This window comes from Falco cherrug, chromosome 10, assembly GCF_023634085.1.
Source record: "Falco cherrug isolate bFalChe1 chromosome 10, bFalChe1.pri, whole genome shotgun sequence".
Taxonomy (NCBI): domain Eukaryota; kingdom Metazoa; phylum Chordata; class Aves; order Falconiformes; family Falconidae; genus Falco; species Falco cherrug.
This window is the reverse complement of record NC_073706.1, coordinates 33,625,999-33,648,873: the sequence shown is the minus strand read 5'-3', so window position 1 is coordinate 33,648,873 and position 22,875 is coordinate 33,625,999. Positions and strand designations below refer to the sequence as shown.

The 22,875-nt window shown below is 41.4% G+C and overlaps 1 protein-coding gene across 1 annotated transcript in view; it reads left to right on the top strand.

Annotated features, from left to right (window-relative positions):
• Nucleotides 1-22,875, top strand: part of LRP5 (LDL receptor related protein 5) — a 160,978-nt gene that overhangs the window by 60,252 nt on the left and 77,851 nt on the right. The window contains exons 6-7 of the mRNA XM_055722285.1: nucleotides 13,152-13,548; nucleotides 14,024-14,195. Coding sequence (XP_055578260.1) covers nucleotides 13,152-13,548; nucleotides 14,024-14,195 — 569 coding nt within the window. The remainder of the gene's footprint in view (nucleotides 1-13,151; nucleotides 13,549-14,023; nucleotides 14,196-22,875) is intronic.

The following is a 22,875-nucleotide window of genomic DNA, read 5'->3' as shown; positions in this document are numbered from 1 at the left end:
GCAGCCTGTTTCTCTTATGTTTCTGGAAAATATATATTTTTTTTCTGCTCTATTCACTGTTGCTGGCATACAGCTATTGCTGCAGGCCATCTAAAAGAATGTCAAAAGCCTCATCTTTCTTCTTAGAAGTGGATGTATTTCGCTGTAAGTGGTCACTCCGATTTCTGAAGTTCCCTCTCCTGTTAGTGTTTCGTTCCCAAAGGATCTTACTTTCATAGCACATCATTTTCCGATATCATGGTAACAAGTAAGACAATTAGATATGAAGAAAGAATTTTAAAACTTATCATCCATGGCTAATACCACAAAATATTTTGAGTGAAAGCTCAAATACTCTCCACCTCGCCCTCCCAAGTTTTTACTAGCTTGGCTCTGTAGCTATGGAGCTGTAATAAGTAGGATAAACTAGGACTTCCATGAATGTTCTTTTTTATTTTATATTTTTTAACTTCAGCAAGGGCACTCAGAGCTATGCAATGTCAGAAATAGTCCAGATCCATGCAGGTTCTGGAAGCTGCATACCCTAAGGTTTAAAAAACTATTTTCCAGTTTTGTTTCTCATTAAATGTAATGCTTTGCTGCAGTATATGGATAAAATATTTCAGTAAAAGCTACAGAATTTTACTCTGCTCATTACAAAGCTTCACTGCAGCACTTTCACTTGGCCTTGGCAAGTGATCCATTTTTTTTGATCCATTTTGATCCATTTTACTAAAATCACTGTACTGGTTTGGACTGGGATGGAGTTAATTTTCTTCATAGCAGCTGGTAAGGTGCTATGTATTGGATTTGTGACCAAAACAGTGTCGATGCCACAGGGATTTTTTAGTGAGTGCTGAACAGTGCTTGCAGTGTCCGGGCTTTGTTCCTTACCCAGCGCGGCCAGCGAGCAGGCTGGGGGGCATAGGGAGTCGGGAGGGGACACGGCCAGGACAGCTGACCCCAGCTGCCCAAGGGATATTCCAGACCATACAGCATCATGCCCAGCACATAAAGCTGAGGTAAAGAAGGGGGAAGGGAGGGCAATTTACATTACAGCATTTGACTTCCCAAATTTTGACTTCCCAATTGGAGCCCTGCTTCTCTGGCATGGCCAAACACCTGCCTGCCCATGGGAGGTGCTGAATGAATTCCTTGTTTTGCTTTGCTTGCTCGTACAGCTTTTGCTTTACCTGTTAAGCTGTCTTTCAACCCATGAGTTTTCTCCCTTTTACCCTTCCCGTCCTCCCCCATCCTGCTGTGGGGAGCAAGTGGGTGGCTGCATGGGGCTGGGCTGCCCACCAGGGTTAAACCATGACCATTGTGCAAACAGTAGCTCTGTTTTCTTGATCTTCTCTGGAGTTTAGAGGGGAAGCTATTAATTTCTGTAAAGTCTTCCTTTTAATTTTGCATTCTGTGTTTTGCTCTCTAATATAAGGGAAATTCCCCGATGATATTTTATCTGTTCATTGTGTGCTGGGTGATTTCTCTGTTTCCTCTGTAAACTGTGGCAGATGTGCTTTGAATAAATCAGACATTCCTGAGCGTTACACGCATTTATTATATTTAAATTCCTCTCCAGTGAAATTTAAGTCTCCATTAAGAGGAGTCCTTTTGTGCTTGCTTCCCCAGAGAAACCTCAAATTTCCCCTGTGCGTTTCTGTAGGCATTGTCTACACTGAAATCTCTTGGAGACTTAATTTTACGCTGATTTATTTTCTTTCCATTTGTTGGGAAAGATGATGAGTCTGTTCCTGTTCCTGTACTTCAAGATGAGAGACCTCTTGGTAGGAAGGCACGTGGGTGGTTGAGATATAGGTGTATTTGCATGCCATGCAAACCATAGGTGACAAATGTGACATCAAGTGCAACTTAAGCAAGTATTTGGCAGGGGGAAGCATTTAGTGGCAAACTGCATCAGCAGTCTTCCGTCATAGCTAGACTACTCCTATTTTCTAGTACTAAATCCAGGCTCTGATCGTGAACACCAGCAAGGGCTTGATGTCCATCTATACGAGACGTCCCTACTCTGCCCACGACCTCCAAGTCTGCCATACTGGGGAAAATGCTCTTGGTATTTTGACACTTGCACAAAGGAGCAATACCTGGAACCAAGGGCAGTGCCAGCTAAAGTGCATTCTTTAATGTGCTGAGCATTGCTCAGTATAGATTTAAGTCAAGGAGCACCTGGATGATGCTCTTACTCCTATGGTTTACTTTTAGGTAGTCCTGCAAGGAATAAGGAGTTGGTCTCGATGATCCTTACAGGTCCCTTCCAACTTGAGATATTCTCTGTGTTTAAGTAGACTGAGCACGCCATCTGCAGCAAGGGCTATAAAAAAGTTAAATGATTTTCTGCAATAACTAAGACAAGGAATTTGGCTGAAAAAGCAACGATATAGTAACAGTACCTTAGCTTCTGCTTACCTTGGTATTACTGCTGAACTAGGAAAATGTAAATGCCCATATCCTGCAGGCAGCTTTGTGAGCTTGGTGCCATATTTGCAATGCTCAGTAACAGATTACTTCTATCAGGAGTCTCCCTAAAGGCTGTGTAAAAAGATTCAGCTGGTTAATATGCTAAGGATAACTGTCCGAGATAACATTTAGTCCTACTAGTGACTTGCTTTAAGATTTGACAGAGGGGAAAGTTTAAAGCAGAAATGAAGGAGGTTTGGTTATTTGCATTCCTCTAAAGAGCAGTACCTGTTAGGTACTGCGGCTGAATACAGATAGAGAAAGTCCTCTGATACGATGGCAAGTGCCTGCTTGGTCCCCTACACAGATAAATGACACTACTTTGGTTGTTAACACATCTTTTTTCTTCTGTGACTTCTTGTTCTTTCTGGTTTTCTCTTCTCAGGTGCTTTTAGATGTATTCATACATAAATGTGAGATTTTAAAAAGGCTTTCAAGTTTAAATTTGTCATTCTTAAGCTGGAGATAATCTCAGGGTGAGTTGATAAATCTGAAACGTGATTTGTCCGTTTCATGATGGCAGTTAAACCTGGCCCTACCCAGATCCCAGGAAGGCTCCTGTAGGTTTCCCTGGGACCAGGGTTTGCATCTGAGATCATCTCTAGGTATTGCTTGATGCCCTTTAACAACCCTGAAGTGTTTGTAATCGTTATTTTATATTTTAAATTCCTTACATCATCTGGAACGAAGAGGGATCAGCCATATTGTCTTGGAATAAATCGGCTTACAAGTTAGGGTATGAATGTTTGTTAATTGTTTGGTTGTTTTTTTTAAATGTATACACTTAGTGGGTGCTGTAAACGCTCAAGTGCAGGAACTTGTAGCGTTTGAATGTCACAGGTTACCTGTGAATGGCCTGCTGTAGTTGGCAGGTTTGACGTTGAAACAGGTTCCTGAATTCTCAGTTACATCAGTGGCTTCTTTACCCCAGCAAATCTGCCCTTACAGAAGAGAGGGTTTATCCTACTTGAGATGTGGAAATTAAACTTACTGTACATCAGTGTGAGCATCTCTTAAAGCCAGCATAAGAGCACTGCCACCTCTTTAAATGTAGTATGAGTCAAACTAAAAAAGTTAACTCATTTTCAGAACCTTCTTTTAGTTAAGCAGTAGCAGAGCGTTGGTTGTTTTAAAGCACTAACAAGGAGGATTTCTTCCCTCTTCTGCTTCTCCTGCCTCCCCCAAATGGGTGATGGGTACTTTCTAGAAATCTGCTTCCTTTAAGATATCTCAGTCTAGGTGTTTAACTAGCCAGTTGGTTCTGCAGTAATCTTGTCCCTGATGTGTCAGAATGTAAGTGGTCATTTGAGATATGGCATGTTGACCTCAACTCGCCAGAGGTGCGTTTCTCCAGTTGGTGACTTTTTTGCCTGAAAGTGGGGGAACTTTGGCCGTTGAGTCAATCTGACATGGTGGTAGGAGCTGTAGGGTTTCTGCTGGGAAGTTATGACAGCTACAGTTTCACAAATGAACTAGGAAATTCTGTTTTCTCAAATGAAAACCAGAATTTTATAAATTTTTTTTGTTATAATTGGAAAAGGTGGCACTAGCTTCAGGCATTTGAAGAGTCAGCTTCCTTTATTTATCCTTGCTCATGTTGTTGAAGCAGTTAATCAGGGTTGGGTAATATTCCCAGTGTCTCGTTTCTCCTTGCCATTCTTCACAATGCAAAGCAGAAAACAATGTTTTTGGAACCTGCTGGCTAATGCCACAGGGCTCTTATTGTTTTGTATGCAGGAGATAGAAGAGTACTGAAGGAAGAAGTGTTAAAGCCCTTCTTTCTCCTCTCTCGTGTGTTTCTTTATGCACATGGTGTGTTTTGAAAGTTTTGTGTCTGCAGTTCCTTGGCTCAGTAATCATCAACTTACTTGAGCAACTAAGCCTCCAAGCAAGACAAGCAGGCAGATGAATGCCTCCATTGCAAAGTATTTCTTCTCATGCAATTTCACCACCAGAGAAGAAGGTCCCTTTGCTAACACATCTTTCTGATTAATAAAGAGAAACTGTATGGACTAATCCAGAATTTCTGATTAAGTAGATCAACTGCTAATTAGAGATGAACAGCCTCTTTGCAAAAGGGAAGGGTTAGGGAGACATTTGTTGTTTGGGATAATTGCTGTTAATCAGCTCTTTCAAGTACCTGTGAAAGCTTCAGCTGGCATTCTGTGAATAACCTAAAATAACTCTCAGACAGAGTCTTCTAGCACCTGGAAGATGCTGGGAGAGAAATCTTGTATATCAGTAGATAATCTGACGATGATCTAGCATTGATTTGGGGCTTATTGGGAAGGAGCACTCAAGTCCCAGTTTGTCACGAGGAAAAAAAAACAAAAGGAAAATTCTATTTTACCTTATTTCCTAGAGCCTTGACAGCTGCCTGCATGCCTGGCTGTGCCCCTTGCCCACTCTGTGATTGAAATGCAACTGCGGAAAACAACAATCTTTTGGTTGCAAGATGCTTTTGACTTCATAGATGTCTTCTGTCCTGTGCCTGATGTCTGACTACCATAGGCAGATGTTATCCAGAAATTCTGGAGGACTTTTTCCTCATTCCCCCCTCCCTCCTATGCTCCCAAAGGTATATCACGCTTCCTTTGCTTATCAAGGAATTGTTGATGTCATGTTTTTCTTTGTTAGGCTGAGTTGGGGCTTCTTAAAGATTAATGTGATCCTTCTCTCAAGGGGGAATTTGTGTAATTGGCATCTTCCTCAATGCCTGCAACCACGTTAGTTCCTTAATCATAGTGATGTCTTCCCTCCAGCCAGCAGATGATCTGCTGAAAGGATCTGGGGGTGTTTTGCAGTAGGTGAGAGGGGAAGTTTGGATAACAGATCAAATGTACGAGTAGTCTACAGTGGTTCCTGCAAGGTGAGGAATTATCCAGATTCCAGACTATGAAAGTGAGCTGCCGTGGGCTGAAGGAGGAAATAGCATTTCACTCTGCGTTGGGACCCAGGTTATACACTTACCCCAAACACGTTCTCTTGATTCTTTAGCACTAAAGCAATGGGCTAGGGTGTTATTTGCTCAGTAGCAGATACTATTAGGGAAACTATATTTCACTGAGATACCTTTGCGATACACCGGGCAGGGCTGTGAAAACTGTTCAGGAATGGATACTTGACAATCTAGGAAATCTAGAGGCTACTGTTTCTATTTCTACTCTATTTTATAAAAATTTCATGAGTGATTTTTTTCTTTCATTCATGTGTAGATCTTGTTTGTTCTGAGTCTCGCTTTTGTTAGCGTTATGTTTATGATTTTATTTGATCTGTATGAAAAGATTACAGTACTTTCTATTCACAGCAACTTTTATCCTCCTAAATGGGGAGCACTTTGTGTAGCAACGAAATGAAATGGCCTTGTTTATAATTTCATTGGATGAAAGCCATTAGAAACATGCTGTAAGGAAGAAACCTTGAAGGGAGCGAGGAGCGGTCTGGAAGATCTGCCATACCGTCTTCTAGCTCTGTTGTCAGTGGTTTTGCTGGGATAGTGAATGAAACTTTCTTTTTGGGCTTTGGTGCATGTTTCAGATTGATGACTACTTTCCAGGACTCTGAAACACTGTCTAGTTAGAGATGGTAACTAGCTCATTTCGTGTGTGGTTAGGAGGTTTGGGGTTTGTGTGTGTGCGTATACGAAGGAAAAAGCGACGCTCTCCCTTTCCAGCCCTGTTGAGTCTCTGGATTGATTCTGGTTTTAAGCTGCAGGAGAACCACACCCTGGGTCTGCGCTGGAAAGGTTCGTGTGTAAACTTCGTTATCTTGTGTTCACCATGGGCTAGGTACACGCATGGAGCTACCAAGACCCAGGGATGACTCGTTAAGCTGTGTAGTTTGACCGCCTCTTCAAACGTTGGGTGGCTGAGCTCTATTTTACTGCATTGGTACAGCAACAAGAAGGTTGAAGGCGTTCCCTAGATTTGCAAACCCTAATTTACAGTTGTTAATAACTTTTTTTTTCCATGATGTTTACCCTTTGGCAGATGATTGTGTTAGCTCAGAATTGGATTTTCTGTGGCTCCATCATACTTGGAGCACAATAAATAACGGTTAAACTTCAAAGCTTTATACAGCTATCAGCCTCAGAGGGGGCCTGTGGGATGTAAAGTATTTATTTCTCTTTGTGTAAAGGAGTGCAGCAGTGCAGGGAAACTAGTATGGTCAGGGTCTCATGGTGGGTAGGAAATGTCTGCAATTAGAAATCAACAGAAGTGGGATTGTAGAAAGACTATGGTAAGTGTATTTCTTATTATATATGTTAAGTATATTTCTGTTCAGTATTTTTTTTTTTTTAATTATTAATTGTGTATCTTGTTGGGTTGTAGTGAATTTTTGATGATTGTCCGTGTAATTGAAGGTGTCACCGCCAAAACTCTGTTTAAAAGAAACTAGGTGGAAAAATGGCTGTCACATCTAAAGTCAGGGATGTCTTACTCTGAGCCACTGGGGTTGTGTGTCTCCAACAGAGAATAGGTGCATTTAAACTCAAAACCCACGCTTTGCAAGGAAATACCAGAATCGAAAGACACTACCCTTTTTCTAGCGGTGGAGATTTCTGACAGACTTTTTCTTGGCCCATCCTTTTTCCTATGGCTTGCAATGAACTGTTAGTAAGAATTCTGTGCAAAGGAATGTTTGGGGCTTGCTTTTTTTTTTGGTGGGTTTTTTTTTTTTTTTGTTAATAAAAAGTAGAAGCTGAGACTATGATATCTGTAAGCTAACATTCAGATTTACTGTTTCCAACTTTCTCTTTCTTTAAGGCCCAGACAGTACAGACAGACCTCAGAGGGGCAAGGGGTAAGAGTTAGTTGTTCAGGTGCTGTGGGTGAAACCTGTGTGTAAGGGCAGGTTCTTTGCTGGGTACAGTGACAGCCAGACAGTTGTGCTGCTCCGATTCTGGTTACTACCAATGCAGTTACAACTGTTATTTTATACTAATGCCGTTTTCAGTAAGTCTTCGTAAGAGTTATCTAGTCCTCTGTCAGTAGTAACTTTACAAAGCTTTGTGCTCACCACCGTAGTACTGGTTATGTACAAACTTAAGGTGGCTCACAGAAACTCAGTCCTAAATCAGAGCAGGGTAACGATGACCTCTGTGTTGCTGGACTTTCTCTGGAAGAAACATGACTTTTGTCTTAGGCAGCTGTTTTGCTGATGATCTTATCGGCTGTGGCTGTATGAGTGTGTCAAAACTGAATTGTAGGGGTTTTTTTTTCCTGGTTCAGGCAAAGTAACTGTTAAAAGTCTGCTACTGAGATAATGGAAGAAACAGTAGACAATAGCTTTTCGCTGCAACGCACAGACAGATATGATGTAATTTATGAGTTACGTGAGTGCCCTGGTATTTCCTTTCTTTGTCACAAGTGTTAGTTTTCCCTATGCCTGCTTACCTTTCAATTAAATCAAGTCCTGCCTGAATGTGGGCACTCAAAACGTTCTTTCAAAGAAACCTTTCCTGTTTCTATCGTGCTGGTTGGGTACTCCTGTGCAACTCTTGGTATTAAATTGGTAAACCTGGTGTGTGTTGCGTGCTCTCCCCAGTCGGCAGCGTCAAGTACATCGCCAGCTTTCCCCAGCCCACCGCCATCACACAGTACCAAGCGGTGCGCTCTCCCTCTCAGACTGGAAGATAAATAAAGACCTGAACTGAGACACATAGTGCGTGTTGCAGCTGGCTCTGTGAAGGTACCCAAGGAAAATATATAAAAAGAATTTCCATTTATTTCTAGGTATGACAAAAATTTGATTCAACTCCTTAAAGATTTTTATTTTCTATGGATGTTGAATAGCCGGAATGTGGTTTTACCGAGTGTTGTTGATTTAAACCTTCCATAGTGAGTTTCATTACATCATTTTTCCTGTGGGGTGAAGAGCAGCTAATGCTAAACCCTTGTGCAAGATACTGTAATTGTCAAGAATATTGGCAAGCTTATTAAACAGCATGGCCACATTGCCTGTTTTCATACACTCCATACAGAATAATGAAGTCGTCCCTGTGTCTTGTTCCCCCCCTTTTTGCCATACACTGAAACTTTGCCAGGTGATTCGCTATTACAGCAACTAGCAAAATCCCTTGCTTTTCTGATAAATCTTTTTCGTTTATCAAGAGTGCCGAGATAGCTGTACTCAAACAGCTTGTAAGAGAGTTGCCTGCAGTCAAAGTACTTCTAACGCACTCTTTTCAAAAAGTGCTTACTGTTTTGTTTTTCGGAGAAGAGCTAAACGCTTTCCCATTTTTTTTTCCAGTTTATCTGATTTTTTTCACCACAAATATAGAGATTTCCAAAGTTGCCTGTAAATAGACTGGAGTCTATACATGCAGATGCATGCACATGCACATACATAAAACTGGGGGAAGAGTCCCACAATGGAGCATTGTTCTAACCTAATTAGCAGACAGACAAATGGGAAAGGAATAGCGTGGTGTTTTCTGGCATAGATTAGCAGAGGCAGCCACTGCAGTCTACATTTGTTTAGGTTGGGTGAATAAATTGGAGCATTTGTTACTGTATTATAGATGTCTTGTCACTTGTCAAATGTGAAGTGGGCCAAGGGAAGAATAAAAAAGGCTCTTGTCAAGCTGGTGAGATGGCCTGCTTCACTGCTGTCAGCTCTGATTGCGGTTAATTTTTCAAATAGAATACAGTTGCCATTTCCAGCACTGAAGCATGAATTTTTAATAACGAGAGCACAAACCAACCAAATCACAGCGAACACTATACCTAGCGTGGATATTAAAAATAATTGATTACTGGGTATGGGAGGAAAGCGTCACATGCGGGAGCAGGAAAAAAAAAAGTCTCTTAACCTGTTTCTATAGGATTTCTTGATTACAAAGGGAGTGAGAATAACTGTGTTGAATGGTATTATTGTTTTCTGTTCTGTTTGTTTTTTAAATTCAGATATTGTTCTGCATGTTAACCAGAACAGTTCATCGGCTTTTATGGATATTAGACCTACTGAAAAGTTCTGTGGAAAGTCTGCAGAAAGCTTCTGCTGAATAAAAAAAAAAAGACTAGAGAAAAATAAACAGTTCAAAGTTTAAACCAGTTGGAAAAATAAAACGATGATTTGAACTTGGGTCTTAAAATGCTTTCTAAATGGTAACCTTAGAGGGACCTAATTCCTTCTGTTTTTCTGATCTATGGTTTGTATAGAGGACTTTACATAAACTTCTGCAGAAGCGTTTGGTGGCTGCAGTTGTGATGTTGGAATAGCTTGCATTCCCCGCTCCCCCCCCAAAAAGGCTTTTGTTCATTGTATGGTGTTATATGTGACCATGTTATAACAGTTAGCAATTCTGCTGGGAATCTCTTTATCATGTGATTACAAAAATGACTGCGGCGAGAGAGGTTTTCTGAAGACGAATTTAATTAAATAAATGCCACAGCACTTTAGCACTAGGGAAATAGCTGGCTGTAACGTATTAGGTTCTAGGGTATCTCGGATAGCACTAGGCAAGTCACAGCATAACACTCCTGTAGCCTTGAAAACATTCCTAGCAACATTAATAATCAAAATACCTTCGTGATACAGATAAAAATAATGAGCCAGACAAGCGTGTTTGTCCAGGTTTTTAGAGAGAACCAATGTCAAGTTCTCATTTCTCAGCGGTGTGTTCAGAGCCTGCTGCCAGCTCTTTTTTCCCCTAATAGAAATTTGTTAATATGAGTCAAATACAGTTATAACCAACACTGATTTTAAGTTATGTGTTAATAAAAGCCAGGATTTTTGAACTTATCGAAACCTACCCGTGATAATGATCTTTTACCAACGTTCAAGCGGGGGGCAGAGTGTGGTGAAATGTACTGTGAGAACATTTCCTCTGTTCGCATGTTTTTTTTAATGTCTAAAGATGTAGATGCATGTCTGTCAAGAGTCTCATTGTGTGATCATTTGACTTAGTTTTAAGCATCTCTACAGCAGAAATCACCGAGCAGCCAGAACTTGGCTACAGACCAAGTAGCTCATTGCCCTTATTTCTTTTTCCCATAAGTCTCAGTTAGAAGTATGTTAGAAATTAGAAGAATTTCTCAGGAAACATCTAGTTCAACTACCAGCAAACTGTCCCTGTTGTCAGCTGACGTGCAGATTTTTACTTTTTTCTGGTCTGCTAGGTCATCTTCTCCCTGTTTGTTTTTAGCCATGTATGTCCGTGGGACAGAACTAAGGTTGGGAATATTTCTGCAGTAGCGTTTGCCTGCAGAATAAGCCAGAGCAGCTGAATATGTCAGAAACAGGATTATTTTCTTCCCCTTGCAAGAAGGTCGTATTCCTGTAATTGCTGGTTCAAGGGGTCCTGGCTGTCCTGTTCCTGCTCAAAATACTCTTTTGTATGCAAGTGAATGTGTGCTAATACACACGGGCGAACGCGTGGCAGAGCTGGGTGAGATAAAATCGAGTGCGATCCTTGCTGCTGTGAGGAACTGCAGACTGGTTTGGTATTGCTGTATTACTTGTGGCTTTTAGGGGAGTATTGAGCGTCTTTCAGCCTGTTGCCTAGCCAGCATCTCTAGGTATAATTTAGGGCTTAGGCTGCTGGTTCCTTCCTCTGGTACTTTCAACTCTGACCTTGTTCACAGTGAACCAAGGTGAAGCTGCAATCAGTTGTGTGAAGAGGGAAAATGTATGCATCTGATTCTTATCTGTCTGTTCCCATGCAATGATGATTGTAATGTTGGTTGCCTGAGAAATACATGTAATGTTGGTAATTGCTCTGTTATCACTTGCTAGGCATTTATTTGATGCTCCTCTACTTCACGCTACTCCCACTTTAATATTAAGATTATGATTTCAGACACATTAATATAGTAGAAATCCAGAAGTTAAGATGGATATGAAAGAGTGCTGTGGGTGGCTGAGCAGCTGCTGTGCTGCTCACTTTTTGAGACAGTTGAGCTAAAATAATTTAAAATTAATTTATGATTTTAAACTTTTCTGTGTCTGTAGAGCACTTGGATGACCAGATGCATCCTGCTTTCTGTGTTGAGTTTCGAGGCCTGAATTTTTACTTAACTTGCACTAAACAAGGTTTTATTTTGACTCCAAGTGGAATATTTCAGAAACACAGAAGCAAGACATAAAACTTTGTTGTTTTTGCAATAAACAATTTTTGCAATAAAACAGTTGTAGATCGGTGTCCTGGTGTGCAGGTGCTCTCTGTAACAGTGATTCCCCCCCTTTGGCTTTTAAGGTGAGATTTTAATTTGCATTAGAATATCAAACATTTTCTGTGTGTTTGAATGTATTAAGAAATAGGAAATTTTGGAAATTTTTCTTGTAAGGAGGCTCTGTGGTGGTGGACAATCTGTGTTGTTGGAGGTAATATGGAGGTAACATTAATCCATATATAACGTTACCTGGGTTCCTTCTCATTTCTGCTGCTGTCAAGCTAACTGGACAAACCAGTGTCTGTCTGGTGACACTGTAAGTTCTTCGGAGATGGTAAAGTTGGAAAAAACCAAGTATGTGTAATACTTAGCACCATGGGACTTAGTACCTGTTAAGTTCTTCCAGCAAAATGTCAACACGATTAAGTTAACGAAACAGAAGTGATCTAAAAGCCTTCCTATTTGAACAGGCTCCATAAAAATGCCATTTTTAGCACTGCACAGTTTTGAATGCAACCCTTTTGCTGTTTTGAAGATCCTCCCTTCCTGCTTGAAGTGGATTCTCTGCATATTGTCTTGGTTTTGGCCTGTTTCCTAAGCAAGAGGTGTCAGTGTAGCCCCAAGGCTGCTGTTCCTGGGGTAATCCGTGATGCAGAGAGCAAGAACAGAGTCACAGGCGACGGGCTGCTTCTGTTCCCAGAGAGCTCTTTAAAATAGCTGCCTGGGCACATCCCGCATGCGATGTACTCTTGAGTGGTTACAGTGGAGGGGTTGACAGTGTCACCTTTCGTTCATGCTGTTTGCCGTTAGATGTAGTTAATATTTCAAGGATGTTTTTTTCAGAATATACATCTAGCAAAGAAGCATGGTAGAAGAGGAGGTATAAGCTGTGTATTGGCCTTCTGTCCACCGTGGTCTTTTTTTAAGAAAGCAGTCGATTGATTGATTTTTCACTGCTTAGGAAGTAAACCCACACTTTTAACCTCAATGATTCTGTGATTCTGTTGCCTTAAAATTAGTTTTGCGTCAGCTTTGGCCAGATGAGAAATACTTGCAGTAGTTGCAGTTTGCTTTCTTGTTGGGCTGTCTGGAGCAAATCATTAATGTAATTTGTTTACAAAAATTCTCAAGTCTTCTGTTTGCCCTTGTCATTTATTAAGTAGGGCTTTTGCGTGAAAACCGCACCTAATGCACTGATACAGCTAGTGGGAAACTGGGCTGAGCTGGGGGATTCTATATACCGTGATGAAATATTTGGGCCTACCCCCACCAAATTGTTGAATTTAATTTTTTTTTAGGTTCTAGATCGAGATTGCTATGTTCCATATTAGCTTAGGAGGCTGGGAGAAGGATGTTGTCATTGTGAAATAAGAGTGCCAGCACAAGTAGCTAGTTGAGAAGAACTGATGAGGAATAAGTCCCTGCTCACAGAAGTCTGTATTTCAGTGAAAGCTTGATGGCGTTTTCTTAAGGAAATCTCTTCTTGTGACAGTGGCAGCTCACAGCCTGCTGGGCTGTATTGAAGTGTTTGCATCCATAGCAAAGGAAATGATACACCGTGAATGGTTTTCTCCCCAGGTGCTGAAGAAGTCTTGCTGCTCGCCAGAAGGACTGACTTGAGGAGGATTTCCCTGGACATGCCGGATTTCACTGACATTATTCTGCAGATAGACAATATCAGACATGCAATTGCCATAGACTACGATCCTGTGGAAGGCTACATCTACTGGACTGACGATGATGTCCGGGCAATTCGTCGGGCGTACCTTGATGGCTCTGGAGCACAGACTTTGGTAACCACAGAAATCAACCATCCAGATGGTATTGCTGTGGATTGGGTGGCAAGGAACCTGTACTGGACTGATACTGGAACAGACCGCATTGAAGTGACACGGTTGAATGGGACCTCGAGAAAGATTCTTATCTCAGAAAACCTAGACGAACCTCGAGCAATAGTGCTCAATCCTGTAATGGGGTAAGTTTTGTGTTTATTGGCAGTCCTGTGATAGGTCTTTGGATCCAGGTTATGGTCTCCTGAAACTGAAAATCTGCGGATTGTGAGACAATGTGTGTATTATTTGTCAAATGTTCTGGAAATAACTGGCTTTTCCTTGCTTCATCCCTTTAATGCTGTGCATGTAAAAGGTAATTTCTAAATACAGTGTTCTCCAGTGAACCTATACATAGTGTGTGTGGTTGAATTTTCTTTTTTCTGCTTCTTCAGTGTTATCATAACTATGAAAGAACTGGGCCACTGCACATTTCTAATAGTTTAGTTTATTTAATGCTTAAACTTTGTATTGTCATCACTGATTACAGTTTGAGTTGACTTGTTCGCTGCGGTTGAGGAAGCAGAAAGTTAGGAAGTTCTTTCAGAAGAAGAACAGATCTTGGCACTATTTTGTCTTGCATGTCTTGCATTGACTGTTTCTCCTCTTTGTTTTTTACAGCTATATGTATTGGACAGACTGGGGGGAAAGTCCAAAGATAGAATGTGCTTATTTGGACGGCTCAGAAAGACGAGTTCTGGTGAATACGTCCCTAGGTTGGCCTAATGGCTTGGCACTGGATCTTGAGAAAGACAAGCTTTACTGGGGAGATGCAAAAACAGATAAAATTGAGGTGAGTAGTAGAGCCATACTTGGGTGCATTCTTAGAAAACGAGTGAGTGCTGTTCTCAGGTGCTGCTTTGTGTCTTGGATACATTTACCCATTTTTTGAGGAGTCAGTTGTTTCATTAATACTAACATGATGTTTAGCGTAACAAGACATACTTGAGTAGAAAGGAAATATATTCATGTGGTTCAGAAAACTTTTGCAAGAAGTGTTATGTTTGTTATGTCTCCGTTGCTACAAGTGTAATTTAATTGCTTGAAATCTCAAGTTTTACCTGAGGCTTTTGCAACAAATTGGGACACTCAGGTGCAACCTCTTGAAAAGATGTTTTGACTTGTCTGTGGTGCTTGGAACTAGTATCTTAGGATTGCTGCGTGCAAAAGACTTGATGCAAGGTTCGTGTACAGAAGGTGGATGTGGGGCTCTAGAGAGCTGTGTTTCAGGACCTCAATCTTTATGTGGTGTCCAGATGCATGGGCAAGAAGTAATTTTTAATGTACCTCCTAGACATCTCAAAATTTCAGAAAAATCCTCTTCACAATGTTGTATAAACATTTATGAAAATGTTTCATATTCTTAGTTGTTGAAAGAATGCCTGATAGAACATGGTGTGATTCTCCTATGCCCCGTTTCTTTGGGGAAGAATTTTCTTAAACATGTGAAGGATTCATCCTGTGTACCTATTGCTCAAACAGTAGACGAAGTTGGACAAACTTTCTGCTCATTTATTATGATGTGCTCCCGGGAGTAAGGTAGTGAAGTGTCTCTGGAGATTCCCTGCTTTACATTTTACATATGGCCAAAGCAGACAGCTGTACTGGTCTAGTCATAGACATTGACAATTGTACTGGGGAGGCCCGAGACGTTTCGAGAGACGTTCATCTGAAGGAGATGCCTCCCCCCCCCCATTGTTTTTGCATTAGTATCCCGTGATTAAATCTTAATCTAAAAGAATAATTGTACTGCCACAGAAGTGAAACAAGTCTTAGCAGAGAACTTGAGTCGCAAAGTAGTTTCACTCCGAGCAGAAAGTGGTAAATAACTGAAAGAGAGTGGAGGTTTGGGGCAAGGTTTTTTTGGGCTTCTGAGCATGCCTTCATGAGATTCTGAGGCTTCAGTGAATTATTAACAACAGTATTCAACTGAGAGGAAATTCAACAAATTGATAGAGCTTGAAAATGGGATGTAGAAGGGCAGATGGGTTTTGTGTAATCTTAAGAATATGGAACAGTCATTTTATACGTATGTTGTGGATGTGTCCGTGGGGTTGCTGAAGGCCTGTATATAGTAGTGGGCTTGCTTGCATGAGTGTGTCCGTTTAATTTGAGACAGCTGAGGATATGGATAGAGAATATGGATACAGCCAGATGTGGTGAGGAAGTCTCAGTTGCTTAAGATCCTGTTGTGTTCCCCTCCACCCTCAATGCTTAGTTTTTAAATGAAATAGTTAAGTAGTGCATCTGGTTACTGGCCAGTTGTGTTCATATTTCTATGAAGGAAAGACTGGGTTTTGAACCTCAGTCTAAAGTTGTTATAGAAGGTTATGATTAACCCCAGGGTTTGGATGAAAACATGAGACGTGACCTGAGATCATGCAAATTCAAAAGTTCCTACTCTGTTATCTTTAGACCATTACATTTCTCAGCCAGACAAATGCTCTTTTTAAATATCTTGAGCTCCAGGTGACTGGTGACCATAGGTCCCTTGATCTGGTTGTGGTACGTTCTTAGTGTGAAGTAGTTGTTTATCTTCCACAAAGATGTTGGTAGAACAGTTGAAGAATTAAAGGTGCTAAATAATTAGTTCTGAGTATTTTAATTTGAAGAGAATTCTCCAAGGAATTTGAATGAGCTTCAAAGTAAGATGAGGGGAATAGCTAGCTAATTGAAATCTATTCATAAAACCAATTATCAAACCAGAATGTGATGTGAGACTAAAACACTCCAAAAAAGGTTTTTTCTCTTTAAAACAATAATTAAAAATTTTCTTCCTACGTGTAAGATAGTTTGCTGAAGTCATGTTTTGACTATACTGTTACAACCGTCTATTTCTGTACTAATACCGAAGAAAAGCAATATGGAAACTTTTCACTTGGTGATGGCCTGTGAAGCTGACTGAGTTTTCACGTCGTTTGGGGGAGTAGCAGATGAAGTATTTTTAATTAAATCGATTTTGAGGAACGGCTGTGCTCTCTAGAGGTTTTGCCCTCAGGAAGAGGGGAAGCAAGAATGTCTGCTAGCTCCAGAAATGTAACTTCAGTGTTTGGCAGTAGCTGAGTACTGGGCTTAATGACTGTTGGAGAGATCCTGTCCCCCCTTACCTTGCAGCCTGCAGGACATGGAAAATTCCAGATGCCACCTTTTATAGCTGGGACCATAGCTGTGCAATGTGTTTCACGGGTTTAAGCAGTCCATTCGGTCTGTCTCACTTCATTGTAAGGCAGTGAAGCCAGTGATGCTGTTTAGTTTGGCATTAAAGTTTAGGAAAATCAGGGAAGCCAAAGTAAGGGCTTTTTATTCCCTCAGTTTTTCTTTTGCTTATTGTACTTACCTCTTTTGGTTCTGCACTGTTTGCAAAAGTAGAGAGAAGAGGGTGGTTCACTTGGTCCTGCACACAGATGATGTTCTTTATGTGAAGTGCATTGTGGCATCTGTAGATATGTTGATTCCTATATATTGTGCAACCCTGTTTTCATTGTTAGCACAAAGAATGAAATCTCCATGCTCCTAGCAATGAATTCTGTATTTTCTTAGATTAAAACAAGTGTAAATATTCTCATTTTAAGTTGTCCACACACCCTTCCCCCCCCCTTTTTTTTCTCTTTTTAGCACTTTTTCTCTTTATGCTTGGAGTTTACTTTTCTTATCTCACAGACAGACTCCTTCTGAGGCTGTATTTACAAATATCTGAATAGGCCCATTTAAGATATGGGGGGGGGGGGGGGGGCGGGAAATCATGTGTGTTTCCCACAGTTCTGAATCATGCTGTGAAGGAGTCTGTCATGGTCTGTTTTGGACTAGCATGAGTTAAAACAGCACTGGCACGTTATCAGTAGAAAAGGCTCTTAGTCATCTATTGCAGAACTTTCATTAGAAAACGATCTCCAATTTCCAGTTTGGAAGATGTGCTGGACACGTTTGTATATTCTGCTCACTTGGGAAAGAGCTGTGTGACTTAACCAGCCACTGGCACGGCTCAGATACTGGCCAGTTTGAGATCGGGCTGTAATAGAGCTTCTTTTCATTAATACTCCTCTACAAGATGAAAAAAGTGTGCTAAGAAAATATTTTAGAATGGAAGCAAATTGATCCGATGGATTGTATTTCATGTTTGCTGCTCATCTTGCTGTATCTGTAACCTAACAGTCCTTTCTGCAAGTTTTCACCGTTGGAGAGGTTCTGTTGATACCCTAGGTTGTCCCAGTAAGCCATGGTTTGTGCTGCTCTGCTGGCCCGAGCACGTGTGAAACCTCGCTGTACAGTGTATGAGGCAGGGCATTTCCACTCCTGCTTGCTGTTGGAGTTACTCAGCGTGAACTCATTCTCTCATGCGTGTTCTGTTGCCAAGAGCATGCCATTTCAGTGCCTTGCCAATGCAGCTGGTGTCCCGTTGATTTGTTCGGTATGTGTGTGTATGTCTGTTGCATCCACAGCTTGTCAGGAGCAAAAACCAGCTGACTGCAAGTTGAAGACACCCGGTTGTATTTTATGTTATATTTGACCTAGCTGAGCATTAGGATTTTTCTCTTTCCCAGTAGGCACCTGAAAATACCTTTAAACATGTTACTGGATAAATGTGGTTTGTTAACACCAAGAACCGGCATAGGTGGGATAGTAGATAGTAAGCTGTAGCTCTGATTTGTAACTCAATAGATGGGGGGGGTGGGGGGGAAAGGCCGATGAAGTTTTGGGTGGTTTACTCTGTTGCTGCACTGCCAGGAGATTCATCTCAATGCTTCGTCTGAAAGGACATTCATGCGTATGACTGCATCAAGGACATTCAGGGTTGTGTTGAGCACTCTTGGAGGAGGAAGACTTCAGCCAACTGGAGGGCCCCTACGTGGTCCAGAAAGTGGCACTCTGCTGCAGAAGGCAAAGGTGGCACGTGGGTGGCTGCGTGCTGCCTTGTACGTGCTGAAGGTGCGAGGCCAAAGAGCTGTTAGATGATAGTGGAGCAGGGCAGTGGCTGGGCCAATATATTGCTCTGCACTGGGGAGCTGCATCCTCTACTCCCATCAGTGTCATTTTAGGGCAATTAGTTTCTCTTGGGCTTTTGAACTGTTGTCACTTGGCAGTTTTCTCATCTGAAAACTGCACTCCCAGACTTCCTGAAGCAGCTAGAAATTTTCCAGATGCCAGAGATCTGCAGAAGGCATAAGGTAAAGGAGAAATTCCCATCTCCACTCTTTTCCTCTATCCATCTACTTTCACGGGCCTCAGAATGTCCCGGCTCACCGTGTAGAAACTGCAAAGTAGAATAAACCGCAACCATTATCTCTCATACTGAGCAGAGCATGGTTGGACTTAAAGCTTGTTGAGAAGGAAGTATTAAGGCTGATGCCCAGCCATGTAAAAAGTGCTGTGTGGGCTCCTCTGTAGCTTTCTACAAACTGCTTGTAGACGAGAATTGCTTTCACTGCAGAGCGTGCCTTCAGCTGCTTTCCATGTAGGAAAAAAAAAAACCCAAGAGTGAATATAGCTTGTGCATATTTGTGCGTATCTCTGCTTGGTATTCTGCTCTGGTTTCTGGTATTTTACATCTGCAGGGAGTCATCTTACTCTCTCTGGGACGGCCTGTTCATAAACGAAGTTCTTAAACAGTGCCTGAACTTTGTACAGCTTGGAAATTTGATAAGCTGAAGACATCTGTCCTGGTTTTGCTGGGCCTGGGGTTTGAAACGTCCTGTAAATGTCTCTGGTATGGTTTGTTTGTTTGTTTGGGGGTGCGGGGTGGCTTTGTTTGGTTTTGGTAACACATTTTGACATTACTTTTGGGGTGCGCTCTTCCGCAACGAGAAAAGAAATGCTGCAGAGGTGTCGAGGGGACCGAGCAGCGTCCTATACCAGGAGGGTGCCTTCTTATTTATGCGTGTAAAGCTTCACGGGGTGAGAACAGCAGTTACCCTTTCCTGGCCAAACCCCTTCCCTAACCTTCCCATCTGCAGCGCTCAGCTGCGACACAAAGGGCTCAGTCACTTCACAAGCCGTTTGCATCCTGTAGAAACCATTTGGCAAGGCTCGTCAAAATTTTGCGTGACAGGAGCCTATGGGGCTTTCACTGCAAATTTGGCACCCTGTGGCAACATTGTTCCCAGCTTTTTTATTTTATTTTATTTTATTTTATTTTTTTAATTGGTTTGGCAAAGTATACAGCAAGGAAAAATATGTAGCACATTTTGAGTCGTGTCTGTCGAAATCGTGTGTTTGTCCGCAGGGCTTCAGCTATGAGTAAGGGGCATGGATTAATCCAACTGAACGGTGGATTTTACTGACAGAGAAAAGGTACTTTCCAGGAACGAACAGCAGATTAATAAGGATTACAGGGTTCCAGCAGAGAGAGAAGCAAAGACCCAATGGCATCCACGTGTAGAGTTTCCTAATTCTCCTTAAAAACAATTTTGTGGTTAGCCAGGTTTTCCCATGTATTATTTCTTCAGCATTTGCTTAAAGTGCCTAAGGTATAATTGCATAATGAGCAATTACTGAATTCTCAGGTGCCTGTTATTATGTATGCGTTCTACTTAAGTTTGTGCAATATTCTTGGAATAAATGTTACGTAGACTATCCCTTCTGGCAGCTTCCCCGCACCCCCCACCCCCACCCCTCCCCTCCCCTTTATTGACAAATGTCCTTCATTTGTCTTTGCAGAAGACATAATTATGTACAGTAATTCTTTGCAAGTTCGTAGGGTGTTTAAGTTTAAAGTGTAAGTCAGCACCAGGTGACGACCCTCAAAAAATTTTCCAGGATGCAGTTATGTGGCTGTCCTTGAAATTTAAGGAAACAACCTTTATAATTAGTTTGTTGTTGATTACGTTCTGCATAAATAGTGTAAAAGGACATTTGGAACAATTTGCAACTGAAGTGGGAGTAGGCTTTGCAGAAGTCACTTGTACTGGGGAGAAAAACTAACACCTAAACTAATTTAAGGCTGCTTTTTTCTGAACAAGTCCCAAGTATATTTCACATATTACACTTTGCTTTCCAGTTGTTTGACCTAAAAAATGCAATATTTAATTTATACATGAGACATTTTCTCGTAACCGATAATTTCTCTGTGTGTTTCTTCGCATTGGCATTTTTTCACTGAAGGATTAGCAAGATTATGTAGTGTAATAAACTACTTGGGAGATATTCTGGACTGATTTATGGAAACAGGCAAATCTCACAGAGAGAACAACTAATTTAAACTTATTGCCACATGCTAATTAGATATTAAATAAACAAAGCATAATTTTTCTATAAATGTATTTCAGAAGACCCGTTTTATATTAATGTAAATAATCCTTACACTGCATATTTGTATTAACGCGTGAGAACAGAAAAGCGAAATGGATATAGAAATAAGAAATATGGATCTTCTTGATCTAAAGAATAGATACCAATCTAGGTAGACAGCTGCAGTAATAAACCGCTTAAATCAATAGTAGTGAGGGAGACTTAATTTCAGTGACTTTTTTTTTTTGGAAACTTCTCAGTTTGATTTGATTTAGAACTGTGGCAGAGAAATGTCAGCTAATGTGATTGTTTGGAAAGTTATTAATTGCAGCTTATACTATGGTCCCTAGATAAGGCACATATACGCTATATCCTATGCTTTTTGCTCCTGATGCATTTGTAAATTATATCCTTTCTAGATGCAAGTGCTGCATACCTAGAGTGATACATATCATGTTATGTTGACACATAATATGTTAATATTGAATAGCACATGTCAGAATTGGGCTGGCAAACTATGCATACATCCCTGCCGTTCCTATAGCTCTTTTCAGCGTATTCCTGCGACCCGGGCTGCTCCTTTGAATGCTGCCATTTGTGCCACTTCCAGTTTTTTCTTTTTGCGACGTACCACTCTCCTGCTTAGGATTAAGCTGAGTTGTTGGGGGAGTGACACATGTACGTGTTTGTGGCCGTTGGGTATGTTTTTTGTTGGAGGTTGTGTATGTGGTTTGTGAGCATTCCATACCACTGTGCTTTTATTCTAAATAGCCTCTGTGTTGCTGTGTGTTCTGCTTGAAGAACCAGCAAGCGTGAATGCTGGTGTAGGTGGCTGGGTGGGTTTATTTAACTGACAGGAGCTGCTCAGCAAATACTGTTGGGTGAGAGCTGTATTTGTAGCAGTGTCCAAAGACCGGGCATGTAACTATCTTCTAAGGTTTTGAAGGGGAATAATCTCTAGCAGTGAGCTTGGGACCAGATTTTTACTGAAAGCCGGATAATTGTTGTAGAATGGATAGGAGGAGTCATTTGGAGGAAGAAGTGTATTAAAATGTTGTCACAGAGTTCTGGCAGTTCTTGGACTTTGTTAAGATCGGTGACAAATTAGTTATGATGGCTTTTCCCAGAGGGGACACTGCTGGGATGGAGCACGGGCTTTCTTGAGGGGAAAGAGAGCTGTGTCTGACTTCAGTGCTTTAACGATGACAATTATAAATATCTGTGGAGGGCTGCATGGAGAATAAACCAGGTCCTCAGTAATTCTACAAAATTATATAAAGCCTGGCACGGTCCTTCAGTGAGAAGGGGGTGTGCACCTTCAGGAGGAGGAAGGAGACTTGTCAGCTGGGGAAGAGGGTCCTTTATTCTCTCCTCTTCAGGAATGTCCACTCACATCTGCCTGTTGGCTGCGTTGTGCTTGCACCATCAGACTCATCACCAGGTGTGGAGCCAAGAATAAGCACCCCAGTTCAGAGTTAGTGGCGTCTCAACCGCCTTATGTCTAAACTCAAGCAAAGCAGCATATTAAAATAGTAGGTGGAAATATAGCACTCCGCAGTAAAAAAAAACAAAAGGGAGTGATTATGAGCAGGAACCTTGGCTCTGTTGACTTTTTTTTAAAATAAAACAGAAAACGGCATCATGTTTTCTGTTTTGGCTGAAAGAATCTAGAATTTTCTGCTCAGGCATATTTAAAATGATCTTTCTTTCTTCAATTAGTTTGCTACCATAGAAATGATGTTGCAGTCGGTCCAGCCTTGTACATGCCAGCCTGCAGCGGGGAGCGGAGACCGCTGACACGACATAGGAACATCTGTAATGTTCAACAGACTGCTGAGTGATTTCAGATCCTAATGGTTTCTTATGAATTTAAATTCTTCTGGCTGTGTTACGTTTCTAAACCCTCAACTCCGGTTCAGGATTTCCTGGTGTGAGACCACCTCTTTCTGGAGCGCAGAAATACAGCCAGCCTCTACCGGCTAGTACACAATGTCCATCGCCTGTTCAGGAGCAGAGAGCCTTCTAGCTCCACTCTTGTAATTACAAGATCAGGTTGTCTATATTTTGCTTACTGCTTAATTAGGCATTTCAGTACGTTATTTTATGCCTTGCACCCCATGGGTTTTGTTTGCTTTCAAGAGGGCTGTTAGCAAGTGTGGGAGCTGCTGAGGAAAGTCAGACTCAGGTTCACAAAATGAGATGCTTTGGCTGATCAGAACGTAAGTGTTGCACCTCTCTGCTCTGAGCTA